Source organism: Sorex fumeus, unplaced genomic scaffold (assembly GCF_029834395.1).
Source record: "Sorex fumeus unplaced genomic scaffold, SorFum_2.1 ptg000233l, whole genome shotgun sequence".
Taxonomy (NCBI): Eukaryota; Metazoa; Chordata; class Mammalia; order Eulipotyphla; family Soricidae; genus Sorex; species Sorex fumeus.
Genome location: NW_026606290.1, coordinates 2,779,613 through 2,796,738, shown reverse-complemented (window position 1 = coordinate 2,796,738; position 17,126 = coordinate 2,779,613). Strand labels below are relative to the sequence as shown.

At 56.7% G+C, this 17,126-nt stretch overlaps 2 protein-coding genes across 3 annotated transcripts in view; one reads left to right on the top strand and one right to left on the bottom strand.

The window, feature by feature from the left end:
• Window positions 1–17,126, top strand: part of SH3GLB2 (SH3 domain containing GRB2 like, endophilin B2) — an 89,858-nt gene that overhangs the window by 64,839 nt on the left and 7,893 nt on the right. The gene's annotated exons all lie outside the window — the stretch shown is intronic.
• On the bottom strand, window positions 1,109–16,721 carry PHYHD1 (phytanoyl-CoA dioxygenase domain containing 1). Its single transcript, XM_056108905.1, has 11 exons — window positions 16,569–16,721; window positions 13,920–14,078; window positions 8,010–8,085; window positions 7,801–7,848; window positions 5,790–5,845; window positions 5,541–5,603; window positions 4,475–4,496; window positions 3,446–3,574; window positions 3,244–3,360; window positions 1,492–1,618; window positions 1,109–1,405 (listed from the first exon to the last, which is right to left on the bottom strand). The coding sequence occupies exons 1-11, from the start codon at window positions 16,599–16,601 to the stop codon at window positions 1,360–1,362; spliced, it is 876 nt and encodes a 291-aa protein (XP_055964880.1). The 5' UTR covers window positions 16,602–16,721; the 3' UTR covers window positions 1,109–1,359.

Sequence of the window (17,126 nt, the reverse complement as noted above, 5' to 3'; positions counted from 1 at the left end):
AACGAGCCGACCCGCTCAAGCCCAGCCCTGGGCTTCAAACCCTGCTGACTGAGCTGGGGACGGCCACCGCTGCCTGGCCTCCGGCTTACGCCAGCTTGGCTCCTGTGCTGTAAACGGTCTCCTGAGGTTTTCGTTCTGTTTTATGTGAGCCCAAAGCAAAACAAAAGTCTGGGCCAGCCAGGAAAGGCCACACTAGAGGTCACTCCTCGCAGGGCTTGTGGGGACCGTAACGGGGTGTCAGGGAGCGGACCTTGGTCAATAGCATACGGTCCTGGTGCGGTTCTCAGGGTTGCTCTGACCACTTGGGGGACCAGGGAGGGTTGGGGTCAACTTGGGGCTTCTGCCTGCAAAGCTGACTCAGCTCCTTGAGCTACCTCAGGGCTCCTCAAACGGGTTTTTCTTTTGTTTTCAGGCCACACCCGGTGATGCTCAGGGGTCATTCCTGGCTCTGCACTCAAGAGTTACTCCTGGTCGTGCTCAGGGGACCATGTGGGATGTGGGGGATTGAACCCAGCTCGCTGGCTGTGTGCAAGGCAAATGCCCTCCCCGCTATCCCATCACTCCTTCCCAAGGTTTCTCCTTTTATTTTTTTCCTTTTGGGTCACACCCGGCGATGCTCAGGGGTTACTCCTGGCTCTGCACTCAGCAATTACTCCTGGCAGTGCTCTAGGGACCATCAGGGATGCTGGAAATCGAACCCAGGTCGGCCACATGCAAGGCAAACGCCCTACCCGCTATGTTACCACTCCCGTCCCCAAGGTTTCTCCTTTTAATCCCCGGAGGCTCAGACCAAGCGTATCTGGCACCCCAAATCCTCCAGGGGCCCTGGGGCTACGGACTAGGTAGGTTTGGGGGTCTAGTCACAGTTCCTAGGGCAGGTCTGAGCAGGAGGGACCCTGGAGGCTGAGTCTGGTGTCCCATGGTGGGTGGGAAATCGGGGTGGGGAGCTATGCCAGGCTTGGGTTCCAGTCCTGGTCTTGGGTGCCCTCCCCAGCGGGGAGCTGGCGGAGCGCCTGGGCCAGGCTGCCTGAGGGCACGCGCGTGGTACTGTGGAAACAGAAGGACCTGGCCGGGCAGCCAGGAAAGAGACACAAGCAGCTGCTCTGGGAGCGTTTATTCCGTGTCTTGTGCCATCCAAAAACAGCATTGGAGGGAGGCGAAGAAGTCCAGGTACGGCGGGTGTGGGTGGGTGCGGGTCCGAGCACGTTGGTCCCCTCGGAGGCTGCCCTGAGGTGGGGAATCCATGAGGGTGCCCACCTGCCTTGTGCAGCCGGGAGGAAAGGAGCCACTCACAGGGGCTGCGCAGCCTGGTGGGTAGCGCGCAGCCAGGCGGGCCCTCCAGGGCTACCCCCGGGACTCTCAGGAGTACAGAGGCGGGAAGGGCAGTTCCGCAGTGGGCTGGAGCCTGTGGACAGCAGAGACAAGCTGCAGGGGCCAGGCGGCCTGCTGGGGCCCGCGAGGACAAGGGGGACCCCGCTCCCAGCCACCTACCAGTTGTCCGGGCTCCACACGGTGCCGGCGGCCTCCATGAGGTGGAAGGTGTAGGCCTGGCGGGAGCGGTCCGAGAGGTTCTGCTCGCTCTTATGCACCACCTCCCCGTGGATGAGCACCAGGGCGCCTGCGGGGGCACGTGCACAAGGAGGATGTGGGGAGGGAGGTCCCCTCCCTCTCTCCGGGTCCCAGGCCCAGAGCATCCTCCCCACTCTGGCTGGGACAGGAATGCCAGGCTCCAGGGGGTCTGCAGTTCCCTGTCCCGTGCCCAGTGGGCCGCACCAGACAGTAGCGGAACCAAGAGCTCTCCAAGTTCAACTGCTTCCCTTCTCTTCTTCCTTCCTTCTTTCCTTTCTTATTCCTTTCTTTCTTTCTCTTGTTTTCTTCCTTTCTTCTTTTATTTTCTTTTCTTTTTTTCTTTTCGGGTCACACCAAGCACTGCACAGGGGTTACTCCTGGTTCATGCACTCAGGAATGACTCCTGGAGGTGCTCAGGGGACCATATGGGATGCTGGGGATCGAATCCGGGCCGGCTGCACACAAGGCAAACGACCTACCCACTGTGCTATCGCTCCAGCCCCTCTCCCTTTCTTCTTTTATCTTTCATTCTTCCTTTCTTTCCTGGGGGTTTCTGGACTCCAACCCAGGCCCTCTCATGCACACTAGGCCAGTGCTCTGCAGGGCCACCCCCCCACCGCCCCCTCATGAGCCACGCTGGGACACTGCACACTCGGGCTCTGTGGACACATCCACGCCACGCCACGTCTCCTGCAGGCATGTTCTCTACTGCTGTGGGGAAACTGAGGCTCAAAGTTTCTGCCCAAAGAGATGGTCCTGAGGGAGCAGAGTATGAATTCTTTTTCTTTCTTTATTCCTTTTTTTTTTTTGGTTTTGGGGCCACACTTAGAGATGCTCAAGGCCTACTCCTGGTTCTGTGTTCAGGGCTCACTCCCAGAGAGGCTTGAGGAATGGAACAAGGGTCTGCCACAGGTAAGGCAAATGCGCTGACCTTTGTACTTTCTCCTCAGGCCTAACCACTGTTCTATCTCCTTGGCCCTAACCATTGTGCTATCTGCTCAGCCCTAAAGATTCCTTTTTTTTTTTTTTTTTTGCTTTTTGGGTCACACCCGGCGATGCACAGGGGTTATTCCTGGCTCTGCACTCAGGAGTTACTCCTGGCGGTGCTCAGGGGACCATATGGGATGCTGGGAATCGAACCGGGGTCGGCCGCATGCAAGGCAAACGCCCTACCCACTGTGCTATTGCTCCAGCCCCGCTAAAGACTCTTTTAAATTTTGTTTTTTTGCTTCTTCGGGGTTTTCTGTTGTTGGTTACTTTTAATTTTGGGACCTCCCTCCTCAGTGATGCTCAGAGCTTACTCCTGTCTCTGTGCTCAGGGATCACTCCTGGTAGGGTTTGGGGGACCATCCATAGTGCTGGGGATTGGCCATGTGCAAGCAAATGCCCTCCCCAAATACTATCTCCCCATCTCCCCTCTGCAACTGACTTTGGGGGGCCATCCCCAGCGCTGCTCAGGACTGCTCCGGAGTCACTCCTGGCAGTGCTCAGGGCACTGCATGGCACTGAGGAATGAACCTGGGTCCCTCCTGCATGCCATGCCTGTGCTCCAGGCCACCAGGTCACCTCCCTTGCCCCAGAGTCTGCATTCTAACCAGCAGGGGCATCGCTCACACTCCCCAGAGGCCGCCTGCACCCCGGGGGGGGGGGGGATCAGGGCCAGCCCCAGCCTACCTCTCGGCACAGGCGCAGGCACAAAGAGGCTGTGGTCGCGGGTGGGCTCCGTCCCCAGGAAGCTGGTGGGCATCTCTGAGCCAGCGGGGGTCCGCACCATCCTCCTGGACACGCCCCCTGCAGAGCGAGGTCAGCCCCTGGCATCTCTCTGCCAGGGGCTGGCAGGGCATCCGGGAGGAGGCAGGCCTGGCCGGGTCCTCACCAGTGTGGGAGCCAGGGATGAACCAGAGGCAGCCGTTCTCCACGGTCGCGTCTTCCAGCGCCAGCCACACGCCCAGCACCCGACCCAGCGGCTCCGTGAACAGAAAGGAGGCGTCCTGATGGGAGGACACTGGGGAGGGGCGTGGGCAGGGGTGGGGGTGGAGCAGCAGGAGCCCGGCCCCTCCCTCTGCCCCCAGACCCCAGATCAGGGTCCCACAGCTCCCCTGGCCCACCCCACAATCCTAAACCCTAATGCCAGGCTGGAGCAATAGCACAGCAGGGAGGCAGCAGACCCGGGTTCGATTCCCAGCATCCCATAGGGTCCCCTGAGCACTGCCAGGAGTAATTCCTGAGTGCAGAACCAGGAATAACCCCTGAGCATCGCCGGGTATGACCCAAAAAGCAAAAACATTAAAAGATTAAAAAAATAAACCCTAGGAGCTGGAGTGATAGCACAGAGGGTAGGGCGTTTGCCTTGCACGCAGTCAACCCGGGTTCAATTCCCAGTATCCCACAGGGTCCCCTGAGCACTGCCAGGGGTAATTCCTGAGAGCAAAGCTAGGAGTAACCCCTGAGCATTGTCGGGTGTAACCCAAAAAGCAAATAAATAAATAGATAAACCCTAACTCACCCCCACAGTCCCTTCCTTCGCAGGTTCACGGCAGGACCCCGAGACCGTGTATAAGATACACCAGCCCCCACCCAATAAGAAAAATAATAATAATACAGAATCTTAGGCCTGGAACCCTCCCAACTCAAGATCATAGAAACAGAGCCAGAACCCAGAGGCGGGGGGTCAGAAGCCGGGAACTCATTCACAGCACAGGAATCTGGGGGTGCAGAACCAGTAGCACTTGTGCACAGCCGGCCCTGCACCCCGATTGACAGCTCTGGCCCAGGAACCTGCTTATCAGCGGCCAAGGCGCTGCCCGCTCAGGAGCCCTTTGGCCCACAGCCTCAGGGCCCTCCTCCCGGCCCGCCCGACTGAGGACCTGTCACCCACCCTCCTTCCTGACCCCGCCGGTCTCACCTTCTCCTCCCAAGCGAGGTTGCTGCAAGAGAGAGAAACAGAGGGTCCTTGAGGCCCCTGGACAGCAGGGGGCGCCAGAGCCCCGTCTGTCTCATGGGTGCTCCTGCCTGGCCAGGGAGGCTTAAGGCCTGAGATTCCAGTTCAGCACCCAGCCAGGGAGCATGACCAGGATGCCCAGGGACGGCCAACAGGGGGTTGCCAGTCCCAGGGGACATGCCCAGCAAGGCAGGCAGAAATGAGGGGCAGAAGGAGAGGTTACAGCCAGGTCAGTGGATGAACCTACTGAATCCCATGGTCAGAGGGACCAGAGATGGGTCCTTCCCAGGAGAGCGGGAAGGCTTCCTGAAGGAGGTGGCATGGAGCTGGGCCTTAAAACCCAGAAGTAACAAAGGGAGGCAAGGGCCCTAGGAATCTCCTTCCCTCGTACCAGCATAAGTGTGTGTGTGTGTGTGTGTGTGTGTGTGTGTGTGTGTGTGACTGTGGTCCAAACCTGCAGTGCTTAGGGACTTGCTCAGGGGACCATGTGATTTCTGGGGATTGAGTCTGTGCCTCCTGCATGCAGCGCAGGAGCTCAGCCCATGGAGCTCTCTCTCTCTCTCTCTACCCAAGTAAAAAACAACTGGGGAGGTCACCTCCAACTCTGTAGTTGGGGTTCCTCCTGGTGGTGCTTGGGGAATATCTGGTGCCAGGGATCGAGCCCCGGGCCCGGGGAGGACCCTGCAAACGCAAAGCAGACACTTAGCCCGGTGAGCTATTTCACAGGCCCTCAGCCTCAGCAAATTTTAAGCTGTGGGGCCAGAGCGATAGTACAACCGGGAGGGTGTTTGCCTTGCACACAGCTGACCTGGGTTCCATCCCCAGCATCCCATATGGTCCCCCAAGTACTTACTTCCAGGAGTAATTCCGGAGTGCAGAGCTGAGAGTAAGAACTGAGCGTTGCTGGGTGTGACCCAAAACAAAAAAGTGTGTGTGTGGAGGGGGTTAGTGAGGGTGGGGGAGGTGTTGGATGGAGGAGCTTGTATAAGCCCCATCACAGAGGGTAAACTGAGGTGCAGGTGGGGCTCACCTTGAAGATGTACATGCTCTGCACGACCACTGGCCTCTGGAGGCCCAGGCTTCTGACCAGGGCCTGAAGTGGGGGGGGAAGAGGTCCACGTGCTGCATGGTCCAGGTGCCCAGGCCCCGCCCATCACACCCCGCCTCGGGCCCCGCCCCACACGCCCTTCCAGGCCCCGCCCAATCACGCACCGCCTCCGCCCAGGCCCCGCCCCATCGCTGCAGCCTGGCCCCGCCCCACCCCGCCCCAGGCGCTCACCTGCATCTTGGGGGAGTGTGTGACAGACTTGAAGACGGGGTCCCTGGCGTGCAGCGCTGCAGGACAGAGCGGGGCTGCAGGGCCAGGTCCCTCTCCCACGCCCCCTTTCCTCACCCCCGGGGTTCAGACCACACCCGACTCCATGCGGCAGCAGCCCCTCCTCCGTTTGTCTCATGAGCCTCAGTTTCCCCTTCTGCACAGTGGGGCTGGAGGACAAAGGCCCCATCTCCCAGGCTGCCAGAGGACCCCGTGGCCTGCTGCCCATCAAGCCCAGATCAGGACCTGCCACCATACAGTCCCTCTCATCACGGGTTGCTTTCACTGCTGGGATGCCAAAAATTAAGGGTTGAGGGGCCAGAGTCACAGTACAGTGGGCAAGGCACCCTGCATTCAAACCTTCAGCACCCCATAAGGTCACCTGAGCACCACCAGGAGTGAGCACAGAGCCAAGAGTAACCCCAGAGCACAACTAGGTGTGTACAACCCCCCCCCCAGGAAAAAAATTAATGGTTGAATGCTCAGGGGTTACTCCTGGCTCTGCACTCAGAAATCACTACTCCTGGCAGGCTCAGGGGACTGTATGGGATGCCGGGGATGGAAGCCAGGTCGGCTGTGTGCTAGGCAAACGCCCTACCTCTTGTACGGTCACTCGGGCCCCTCTTGATGGTGCTGAGGGATCTTTTTTTTTTTTGCTTTTTGGGTCACACCCGGCGATGTTCAGGGGTCACTCCTGGCTCTTCACTCAGGAATTACCCCTGGCAGTGCTCGGGGGGACCATATGGGATGCTGGGAATCGAACTCGGGTCGGTCGCATGCAAGGCAAACACCCTACCCACTGTGCTATCACTCCAACCCCGCTGAGGGATCGTTCTTGGCAGTGCTCAGGGAACTGTGTGGTGGCCGTGATCAAAGTAGGGCTCCTCTGCAGGGCAAGCACCAATCCCTGTCCTGCCTCTCTGGGCCTAAACTGTGCACTCTGGAACAGGGACAAGACTGGGGTGGGGCCCAAACGCTCAAGCCAGTACTTGGCCTACAGGAGGTCTGGGCTCCATCTCTAGGACTCTGTGGTCCCCTGAGCACCGCCAGCAGCAACCCCTGAGCACAGAGCTGGGAGCACTGTCAGATGTGGTCCAAAATAAACCAAAAAGTAAAACAAGCGAAGTTACATTGGAACACATGAGCACTGCTGAGTGTGTTCCTCAAAACCCAAGCCCCGCGTCCCAAAGCAGCCTAGGTCACTCCTCACTCCATGCTCACATCTGGCTCACTTGTCTCCGTTTCTCCTCTGGCATAAGTCCATACTGGAGAAGCCAGGGGCTGGAGCAATATCACAGCGGGTAGGACATTTGCCTTGCACGCAGCCAATCCGGGTTCTATTCTCAGCATCCCATATGGTCCCCTGAGCATTGCCAGGAGTAATTCTTGAGTGCAGAGCCAGGAGTAACCCCTGAGCATTGCTGGGTGTGATCCAAAAAGTTAGAAAGAAAGAAAGAAAGAAAGAAAGAAAGAAAGAAAGAAAGAAAGAAAGAGAAAAGAAAGAAGTCTGGGGCGTGGACAGCCGCAAAGCAGGTAGGGCATTTGCCTTACATATGGCTGACCTGGGTTTGATCTCTGGGACCCATAGGATCCCTGAGGCCGCCAGGTACATTCCCTGAGCAGGAAAGAGCCCTAGGTTCAGCCATAACTGGCTCCCAAGCCCCCAAAAAAACATACATGGGGGGTGGGGGGAGGCAGAGAGAGTCCATCAGGGAGGGCGCTTGCCTTGCACACGGCCAACCTGGGTTTGATCCCCAGCATCCCCTGAGCCCACCAGGAGTGATCTCTGAGCTCAGAGCTACGAGGAACCCCTGAGCACCACCCCGCTCCCTCCAGGGAAAAAAAAACAAGCAGTCTGGAGGAGATGACAGGTGGCCAGAGAGCAGGGCAGGCAGCAGGCTGACTTAATTGGTAGGGGTGGACGCGACGTCCCCTGAACCCTACAGGCCCTCAGTTTCCTCAGGTTCCCACTTACCATGGCCAATTTTGTTGATGGATTTCTCCGGAGGTACCAGGAAATTTCCTGCAGCACAAAGGACAGATACAGACTGCTGGATTGCTGGTATCTGGCATCCCACGGGCAGCTGCCCTGAGCATCCCTCCCACCTGGGAAGAGTTGGGGGTTGGGGGAGGGGCTCCCGGCCCAACCCAGCCCACACCATCAGGGTCCAGTTTTGATCGAACCTTTCTGGTCAAAAACGCCTTTCTCGAAGAAGAACCGGATCTTGTCGCCGCTACTCAAGAAGTAGTCTGTGCTGCCCTGGGGGTAGAGGCTGTGAGTGGGCAGGAGAACAGCCACCAGGCCCACGGAGAAATCCACCCGAAATCCCTGCACCAAGACACTAGGGGGCGCCAAAGAGATAGACGGGAGGGGATGGCACTTGCCTTGCATGCCACATGCCCTGGTTCAATTCCTGGCACCACCATGTGGTTCCCCAAGCACCCCCAAAAATGATCCCTGAGTACAGAGCCAGGAACTTCCATGTCTGGCCAAAATCGCCAGGTGGGGGGAAGGGGAGACGGACATACATAAAAGCCAGGATGGCATTTTAATTTGGGGGAGGGGACGACTACTTACAGCAATATTCTGGCGTTCCTCCTGGCTCTGAACTCAAGAGTTACTCCTGGGCAGTGTTCGGGGGACCATATGGGGTGCCAGGGATTGAACCTGGGTTGGCAGTGTGCGAGGCAAGTGCCCCAATGCTATACTATCTTTCCAGACACAGCCTTGGTTTCTGTGGGGAGGATATTCCTGGTTCTGTGCTCAGGTGTGGCCCCTGGCAGTGTCCGAGGGACTATTTGTGGTGGCAGGGATTCAGCTGGAATCTGCTGCATGGAAGACAAGCGCCTTAGCCCCTATACTGTCTGATAGATGGTATTTCTTGTTACTTTTGCTTTTTTGTTTGAGAGGGGGTCACACCCGGTGATGTTCATGTGTTACTCCTGGCTCTGCACTCAGGAATCATTCCTGGCGGTGCTCAGGAGACCACATGGGATGCTGGGGATCAAACCCAGGTCGACCACATGCAGGCAAGTGCATTACTTGTGGTACTATTACTCCGGCTCCAGATGGCATTTCTTGGAAGTCTCTAATAAGTCACATGCTGGTTTTTGTGGGGTCCACACATGCAGCAGTATTCAGGAGCCAACATGCTGAGGATGAACCGGTTTACAAACACCGTGCTCCAGCCCTTCCTTCGGAGTTTCTCCCTGAGCCCTACCAGGACCTTTTACAACCCTTTCCTCCCAAAACTGAGCCGCGTTCCTCCCCCACCCCATTCTTCCCTCCTCTGCACTGAAATCAGGGTTGGGAGACCCATCAGAAACATTACCGATAGGGGCTGGAGTAATAGCACAGCGGGTAGGGTGTTTTGCTTTGCACGTGGCCAACCCGAGTTTGATTCCCAGAATCCCATATGGTTCCCTGAGCACCGCCAGAAGTAATTCCTGAGTGCATGAACCAGGAAGAACCCCTGTGCATAGCTGGGTGTGATCCAAAAAACAAAAAAAAAAAAAAAAAAAAAAAAAAAGAAAGAAAGAAACATCACTGATAATGATGACATTCCTAGGGGCTTGACAGTACAGCTGGGAGGGTGTTTTCTTTGCTAGACACAGCACACCCAGGTTCAATCCCCAGCATCTCATATATTTCCCAGAGCAGCGCCAGGAGTAATTTCTGTGTGCAGAGCCAGGAGGCACCCCTGCTGGGTGTGACCCAAAAAGACCAAAAAATTAAATATAAATCAAATGAAATAATATTCCTGGTGACATTAAATGAAATAGGGTGGGAGCAACGGCACAGCAGGGAGGGCATTTGTCTTGCATGCTGCCAACCCAGGGTCAATCCCCGGCATCCCAGATGGTCCCCCGAGCACTGCCAGGAGTAATTCCTGAGTGCAGAGCCAGGAGTAAGCCCTGAGTATCTCCGGGTTGGCCGCAAACCGAACCAAATAAAGACAATGAAGCTCCCACGAAGCAGATCTCTGTGATTTAGCGGTTTGCTCACTGGGAACCAAAAATATGCAGGGTGAGGATGGCCAGCCGGGCACTTGGTTTGAATGCAGGAGACTCCATTTTTTTTGTGGGGGCTCACACCTCACACCCGGCGACGCACAGGGGTTACTCGGGGCTCATGCACTCAGGAATTACTCCTGGCGGTGCTCAGGGGACCATATGGGATGCTGGAAATCGAACCCGGGTTGGCCGCGTGCAAGGCAAACGCCCTACCCGCTGTGCTATCGCTCCAGTCCTAAGACTCCATTTTGATCCCAGGCAACACATATGGTCCTCTGTTGGATATTAACCCTAAGTGTTTTAGGCCTCATCAGTGAATTGCCCCTCAGAGGAGTTTACAGTGCTCTTAGGAACACCCCTCCTAAACCTGAGTTTATCTTTAACTTTCTTTTGTGTTAGTCACTAGATTCCCCAAGTCAGGGTTGGTTACTTATAAGTCAAACCTTCTGATGACTCTGGACTTTGTATTTGTAATGAATTACTTGATTTTCCATTTCCCTTATAACCTTTTCGTATTTTACTATAGAGCAGTGTTCTCGGCTTAAACACAGAAAGGCCATTAATGCTGTGCTCTTAAGATATGGGAGTTGATTGACTCTGAAATATAACCATGCCTGAGCATCCGTCATAATTACTTGACTCAGGCTTCGGTTGTCGTAGTTCCTAACACCCCAAAAAGAGGCAGCAAAGCTACGCTGGCATTGAACTGGTACATTCTAGAAAGCATAGAAGCACAGTCTTGATGCAAGCTGTTATGACTTAAGAAAGAAGACCCCATGGGGTAAAGGAAAAGTTAAACCTGCCTGAGGATTTTTTTTTTTTTTGCTTTTTAGGTCACACCCGGCAATGCACAGGGGTTACTCCTGGCTCTGCACTCAGGAGTTACTCCTGGCAGTGCTCAGGGGACCATACGGGATGCTGGGAATTGAACCCGGGTCCGCCGCGTGCAAGGCAAACGCCCTACCCGCTGTGCTATCTCTCCAGCTCCCCTGTCTGAGGATTTTACAGTAAAAGTCTTGCTTGCCCTCAGAGTCCAGAGAACTACGTTTTGGAATCTACGTCTCTTACTGTGTATATCCAAATAACTGCAAGTATTAATAAGTGTTATTATTTAATATGTACTAGCAGCAAGGGAAAGAGAAAAGCAATATAGATGCCCCAGGGAGACAGAGTATCTCCTGAGTTAATCCCCCGGAGAGAACTGCCTCCATTGAAACACTTTACATCTGTAAATGATCACTCACACCTACCTGCAGCCCTGTCTCTCAAACCCCCTCAGAAGTTCAATGATTAGTATGCCGAGAGCTCTGCAGTAGGCGGGCGGTTTGGACCACCATCTGTGGGATGGTCCTCGTCTCTCTGTGCCTCTCTTGGAGAAGCCTAGAAGTGGCTCAGCCACTGAACGCCCAGCGCACCTGAACTCACAGTCCCCCGCCACGGTCAGCAGTGCTCTCTGAGCACAGAGCCAGGAGTAAACCCTGAGCACTTCCAGGGATGACCCAAAGAATAAACAAACAAAAATAGTTAAGAGGGTGGCCAGAGGGACAGTCCAGCGGGCAGGGCACTTGCCTCACATGTGACTGACCTGGGATTGATCCCCATTATCCCATATAGTCCCCTGAGCCCACCAAGAGTAATTCTTTCATTTATTTAGTTATTTTTGCTTTTTGGGTCATACCGAGCATTGCACAGAGGTTACTCCTGGCTCATGCACTCAGGAATTACTCCTGGCAGTGCTCGGGGGACCATATGGGATGCTGGGAATCAAACCCGGGTCGGCCACGTGCAAGGCAAACAACCTACCTGCTGTGCTATCACTGCAGTCCCCAAGAGTAATTCTTGAGCACAGAGCCAAGAGTAACCCCTGAACAGAGCTCAAGGTCCCCCCCCCATATACATGTGAAATACTTATTTTTAAAAAGTTATGAGGTCAGAGTGATAGTATAGTGGGTAAGGCACTTATCTTGCAGCCAGGCTTGCTTTCCGGCTTATGGTTCCCAGAGCCCCACCAGGAGTGTTCCCTTGAGCACAGAGCCAGGAGAAAGCCCTGGGGACCACTGGGTGTGGCCCAAAAACCAAAGTAAATAAATCAATGAATAATACTTAGAGGGAGGGGCTGGGGGCAGAGTACAGAGGGGAGGGCACTTACCTTGCATGTTGCTAACCCAGATTCAACCCCTGGCCCCCAAGAGGCCCCCTGATCCCCACCAGGAGATCAATGAGCACAGAGCGAGGATAAACTCTGGGCACTACTGGGTATGGCTCAGAAACAAAAGAAGTTGAGTAAAGCTTTATTTATTTAATTTTGTTTTTTTTTTTTTGGGGGGGGTCACACAGTGGTGTTCAGGGCTGATTCCAGACTCTGTGCTCCGAGATCACTCTTGGTGGGCTTGGAGTACCATAAGGGGCACTAGGGATGGAACCCAGGTTGGCCGTGTATGAGGCAAACACCCTCCCTGTTGTATTATCTCTCCGGCCCCAGAAGTTGGGGAGAATATTTTAGTGATGGGGAGTCTCCCCAGGAACTTAACTCTAGTTTACCTTAGTTATCCCTGAAAACCTTGGCTTTGGTTGATGCCCCTTCACTAATAGACTTCAAGTACCAGGGGCTGGAGCGGAAGTGGATAAGAGGGTAGGGTGTTTCATTTGCCTTGCATGCGGCCAACCCAGGTTTCATTCCCTGCATCCCAGAAGGACCCCGAGCACTGCCAGGAGTGATTCCTGAGCGCAGAGCCAGGAGCAACCTGGCTGACGCCAAGATTTCACTGATTCTTAGGAAAGGGGAGGGAACTGGATGAATATGGATTTTTTTTGCGGGGCGTGCTACATCTGGAGGGGCTTGGGGCACCCTATAGGGTGCCAGGGATCAAACCCAGGCTGTCTGCTGTACTTATCTCCAGTCTAAGGCCAGTCTAGGACAAAAAAAAACCTTGTAAAATAAAAATACTCACTTGGGCCAGACATAGGGCTCACAGGACTTGAGTACATGCTTTGTATGCGGGAGGCCTGGGTTCAGTGTCCCACAGCATGGGCTCCTGAGCACTGGGCCGGGAGCAGCCCCCAAGCGCCTGCAGGTGTGGGTGCCCTCCCGCAAGCACCCACTCCGGGCGTTCCCAGCATCACAACGAAGCCCCAGCCTGACAACCGGGGTCGGTGCTTTCTTCCCCATCCTCCCTCCGCCCTCACTGGCCGCTCAGCATCCTCACAGGCAGCCTGACCCGTCCAAAGTTCGCCCCCTTGCTCGCCAAGGCCTCGGGGTGACTGTCTCTAGCCTTCTACAGACAAAAGGGGCAAGAAGAAGCCAGCTAGGGAGGAAACGTGTTCCGCGCCTCCTCTCTGGGTCCCGAGGCTTCTGCTCCTGTAATTTCCTTTCTGTCCACCAGGTGGCAGAAGCTCCGTGGTGTGAATGTGAGCGAGGGAGGCGGGGAGCTGGAGGTGTGCGTGGGGGTGGGGGGCGTGTCTGGTCTGGACTGCTGATGTGGTTTTTTTGTTTGTTTTTTTTGCTTTTTGTCTTTTTGGGTCACATTCGGCAATGCTCAAGGGTTACTCTTGGCTCTGCACTCAGGAATCACTCCCGGTAGTGATCAGGGGACCTTATGGGCTGCCGGGGATCGAACCCGGGTCGGTGCATGCAAGGCAAATGCCCTACCCGCTGTACTATCACTCCCACATACAGATCTGGGTTCAATTCCCGGCTCGAGCCACGGCCGACAGCATGGTTTGGGGGTATGTGGGCCGAGCCTCATTTTCCCCTATTTGTGACATGGGGGCAATAATGCTTAATGCATATATCTGTGACCAGAGGCTGGAGGGACAGTGCAGGGAGAAAGGCGCTGGCCTTGCAGGAGGGTGACCCCACACCCAGCACCATACTTCAAGGTTTGGGCCCCAAAGCAAAAGAAGTCAATAGAACTCGTGTCCTTGATGTAGTGGGGGCCCCCGGAAGCTGTGGGCTGGACTCAGGAGCACTGTTACCCCTGGCTCGGGGGCTTTCTTTGCTGCTGCTATTCTGCGGGGGGTTGGGGGTGGCTGGGGCTGAGCCCCCTAGAAAGTGCAGGCCCTGCCCCGCTCAGCTCTCACCTGGGCTCGCAGCTGTTCCTCCTGCTGCGTGGAGAACTCCGTGCGGCAGTGCGGGGGTACTTCCATGGTTGCCACGAGCTCCCTGATCCTCTCCTGCAGTGCCGCACACTCCTCGGCCGTCAGGAACCCCTCCAGCACCAGGAAGCCGTCATCCCGGAACTGTAGGCAGGAGGGAGGCTTAGGGGTCCCCTCCACACACTGTCTGAGCAACAGGGGGGCAGGCCTGTGCACGGCTGCCCTCCGTGGTGCGTGTGGGGGCACTCAGAGGGATGCCCCCATTGTTCTTCCTCTCCCAGGGCCCCTGCAGGCCCTCTGGGTCTTCATTCACATTAACACAACTGGAAGGGGAGCCCGAGGCATCGAGCACAATGCAGGAGGTTGGGGTTCTGACCCCAGGATCACATGGTTCCCCCAGCACCGTGGGGAAAACTCTGGACCCAGGTGCCCAGAGTAGGCCTCCCCACACCACTAACATAGGTGTGGTGAGGGACTGGCGCTCTCGGGGCACGGAGAGCCGGCAGAGCAGGGACTGGCCTGGCAGGAGCTGGGTTTGGCTCTGAGCCGGGAGGGCCGGGTCACCAGGCGGGTTCAGGCACAGGCTTAGTGGGAAGTGCCTCTCTCTGAAGCCGCAGATCCGGGAGGCTGGAGAGGGTGTGCTTCCCAGCAGATTAGAAGAGCTCTCTCTCTCCCTCGTTGGTGACTTCCCTGCGGTGCCTTGGGTCCAGCCCACGGCCTCACACCTGTGGGTCCAGCCACACCCTGGCCCTGAACTGCTGACTCAGCGCTGACTTCTGGCCGTGCTGGAATTGGGCATGATTCCCGCCCCAAAACTCTCCATCTTAGCAGGTACATCAGAGGCTGCTCTTGAAGTGACTCTGCAGGACCTGAGGACTGACCCTCCCCAGGCCCCCACAGGGGGCTGTGGAACATTCAAACACCCTCCCCTACCCTGGGGTTCTGCCACACTTGGCAGCCCTGCGTGTTAGCACCCCCAGATCCAGCCAGATCCTGCCAGGACTTCCCTGCAGAAAAGCAAAGCCAAGGGAAGAAACTGGGAAGAGCTGAGAGCTGCTACAAGCCCCAGGTGAATTTCAAACCCCACTGTGGGGGCGGAACCACGGAGGAGGGGGCGTGGCTGCGGGTAACGGGAGACTGCTATGGTGGGGCGGGGCCAACGCTGATAAGGGGGTGTGGTTTAGGGTTCAAGCGAATTTATGGATGGGCAGAGCCAATGCTAAACAAGGGCGTGGCTTAGGGCTCATGCAGCTTGTTGGGGATGAGGCGGAGCCAATACTAGTGGCTTAGGACTCATGCAGACTATTAGGGATGGGGCGGAGCCAATACTAAAGAGGGCGTGGCCTAGGCTCATGCAGATTGTTGGGGATGGGGCGGAGCCAATACTAAAGAGGGGCGTGGCTTAGGGTTCATGCAGATTAACGGGGATAGGGCGGAGCCAATACCGAAGAGGGGCGTGGCTTAGGGCTCAGAGAGACTGATGAGGATGGGGCGGGGCCAATGCTGAGAAGGGGCGTGGCTGCAGAGCCCGAGAGGACTTGATGCGGGAACTTTGCATTGACTTTTTTTTCCCTCCCTTTGGTTTTGGGGCCACCACCGGTGTTGCTCAGGGGTGACTCCTGGCTCTTGCGCTCAAGGATCATTCTGGTGGGCTTGAGATCCCTATAGAAATGCCGGATGTTGAACCTGCGTTAGTCTCGGTGCAAGGCCAGCACCCTCCCCACTGCGCAATTGCTCCAGCCCCTGCATTGATTATTTTTGGGTTTGGGGCCACACTCAGCAGTGCTCAGTAGTGACCAGATCAGCTGCTCAGGAGCTGCCTCTCGGGGGCAGGGCAGGGCTCCAGTCCCCTAGAGCTGCTTCTCAGGCCCTAACCGGCGTTCTAGGGTGGCTCAGAGCTCAGGGGACGCTGCAGTGCCTGGGATGGAACCTGGGTAACCTCCCGTTGTCTCCTGCACACAGAAACATGGTGTCCAGCCCTCTGAGCCGGCAGGGACCTTTTAAGGATCCAGGGCTGCACATTAATAGCAATATTTACATATTCTCTAAGCTCATCTGCGTTTTCTTTTTGCATTTTGAGCCAGTCCGTGCTGTTCCAGACTTAATTCCTGGCGGGCTCGGGGAACCCTCAGGAATGCGGGGGATCGGACCAGGGTGAGCTGTGTGTGTTATCTCTCAGCACTCTTCGGCCTGTTTCTCTTGCCATGGGGACAAATACCAGGCCTGCTTTTAATTCCCACGGGTTAGCCTCTTCTGCGGGAAAGCAGGCGGAATGCAGACCTGGATCCGGCTTCTAGGCACTGGGGCCGTCTGACCTCATTGGCCCGGTTCTCCCGGGATCCGCCCCCTTGCAGGGCCTGGGCTGGGGCCAGGCAAGGCCTGGAGGATCCTGGGGTGGGGGAGAGGGGTGTCGCACACTCGTACCCACCCCACCTCAGCTTTGGTCAGTGGCCTGGACACTCCAAGACTAGGGTGCAAAAGTTGGGGGGTGGTGGATTTGAAACCCTCAGGGCTCTGTCCCTAAAGATTCCCCCTTCCGCAACCCAGGGTGCGTTGTTTGCGGGCCTGCAGCTGGGGTGAGGGGGTCCCACTCTCCCTGGCGCTCCCCCCACCCCCGCCCTTGCCAACCCCTACCTTCTGCAGCTGCGAGGGGCTCAGGCTGGCCATGAGGACCTCCCGGGTGCGTGCGGCGGGCACAGGATAATCTGTGCCGTACTCTGGGTCAGAGGAGAAAGTTCAGAGGAAAAGGCTGGAGGCTTAACCCGGCCCAGGTCAGAGGAAACCCAGGCCCAGCCCCCAAGCACTCTGGAGGCCAGCCTGGCCCCCTGCCTGCGCCGGCCCCCTGGGGCTCCCTCACTGAACGCTGCCCAGCCCCCTCCCTGGCGGCATCTTGCCCCCTGCCCTCGCCCCTGCATCAGGGCTCATCCCCAGCCTGGTTTCTCCTGCCTGCTCCCTCCTAGTTTGAAACGTCCTGAACCTTCTGCGCTGCCTCTCCCAGGAGCCCGGAGGTGAACTGTGCGCCGAACCCCGGGAGCCAGATGACCACTCCGCCCTCTGCAGACAGGGGAGTCCTGAGGCCACCATTCCAATGTCGTGGGTGGGGGCTGGAGTGATAGCACAGCGGGTAGGGTGTTTGCCTTGCATGCTGCCCGACCCGGGTTCGATTCCCAGCATCCCTTATGGTCCCCCGAG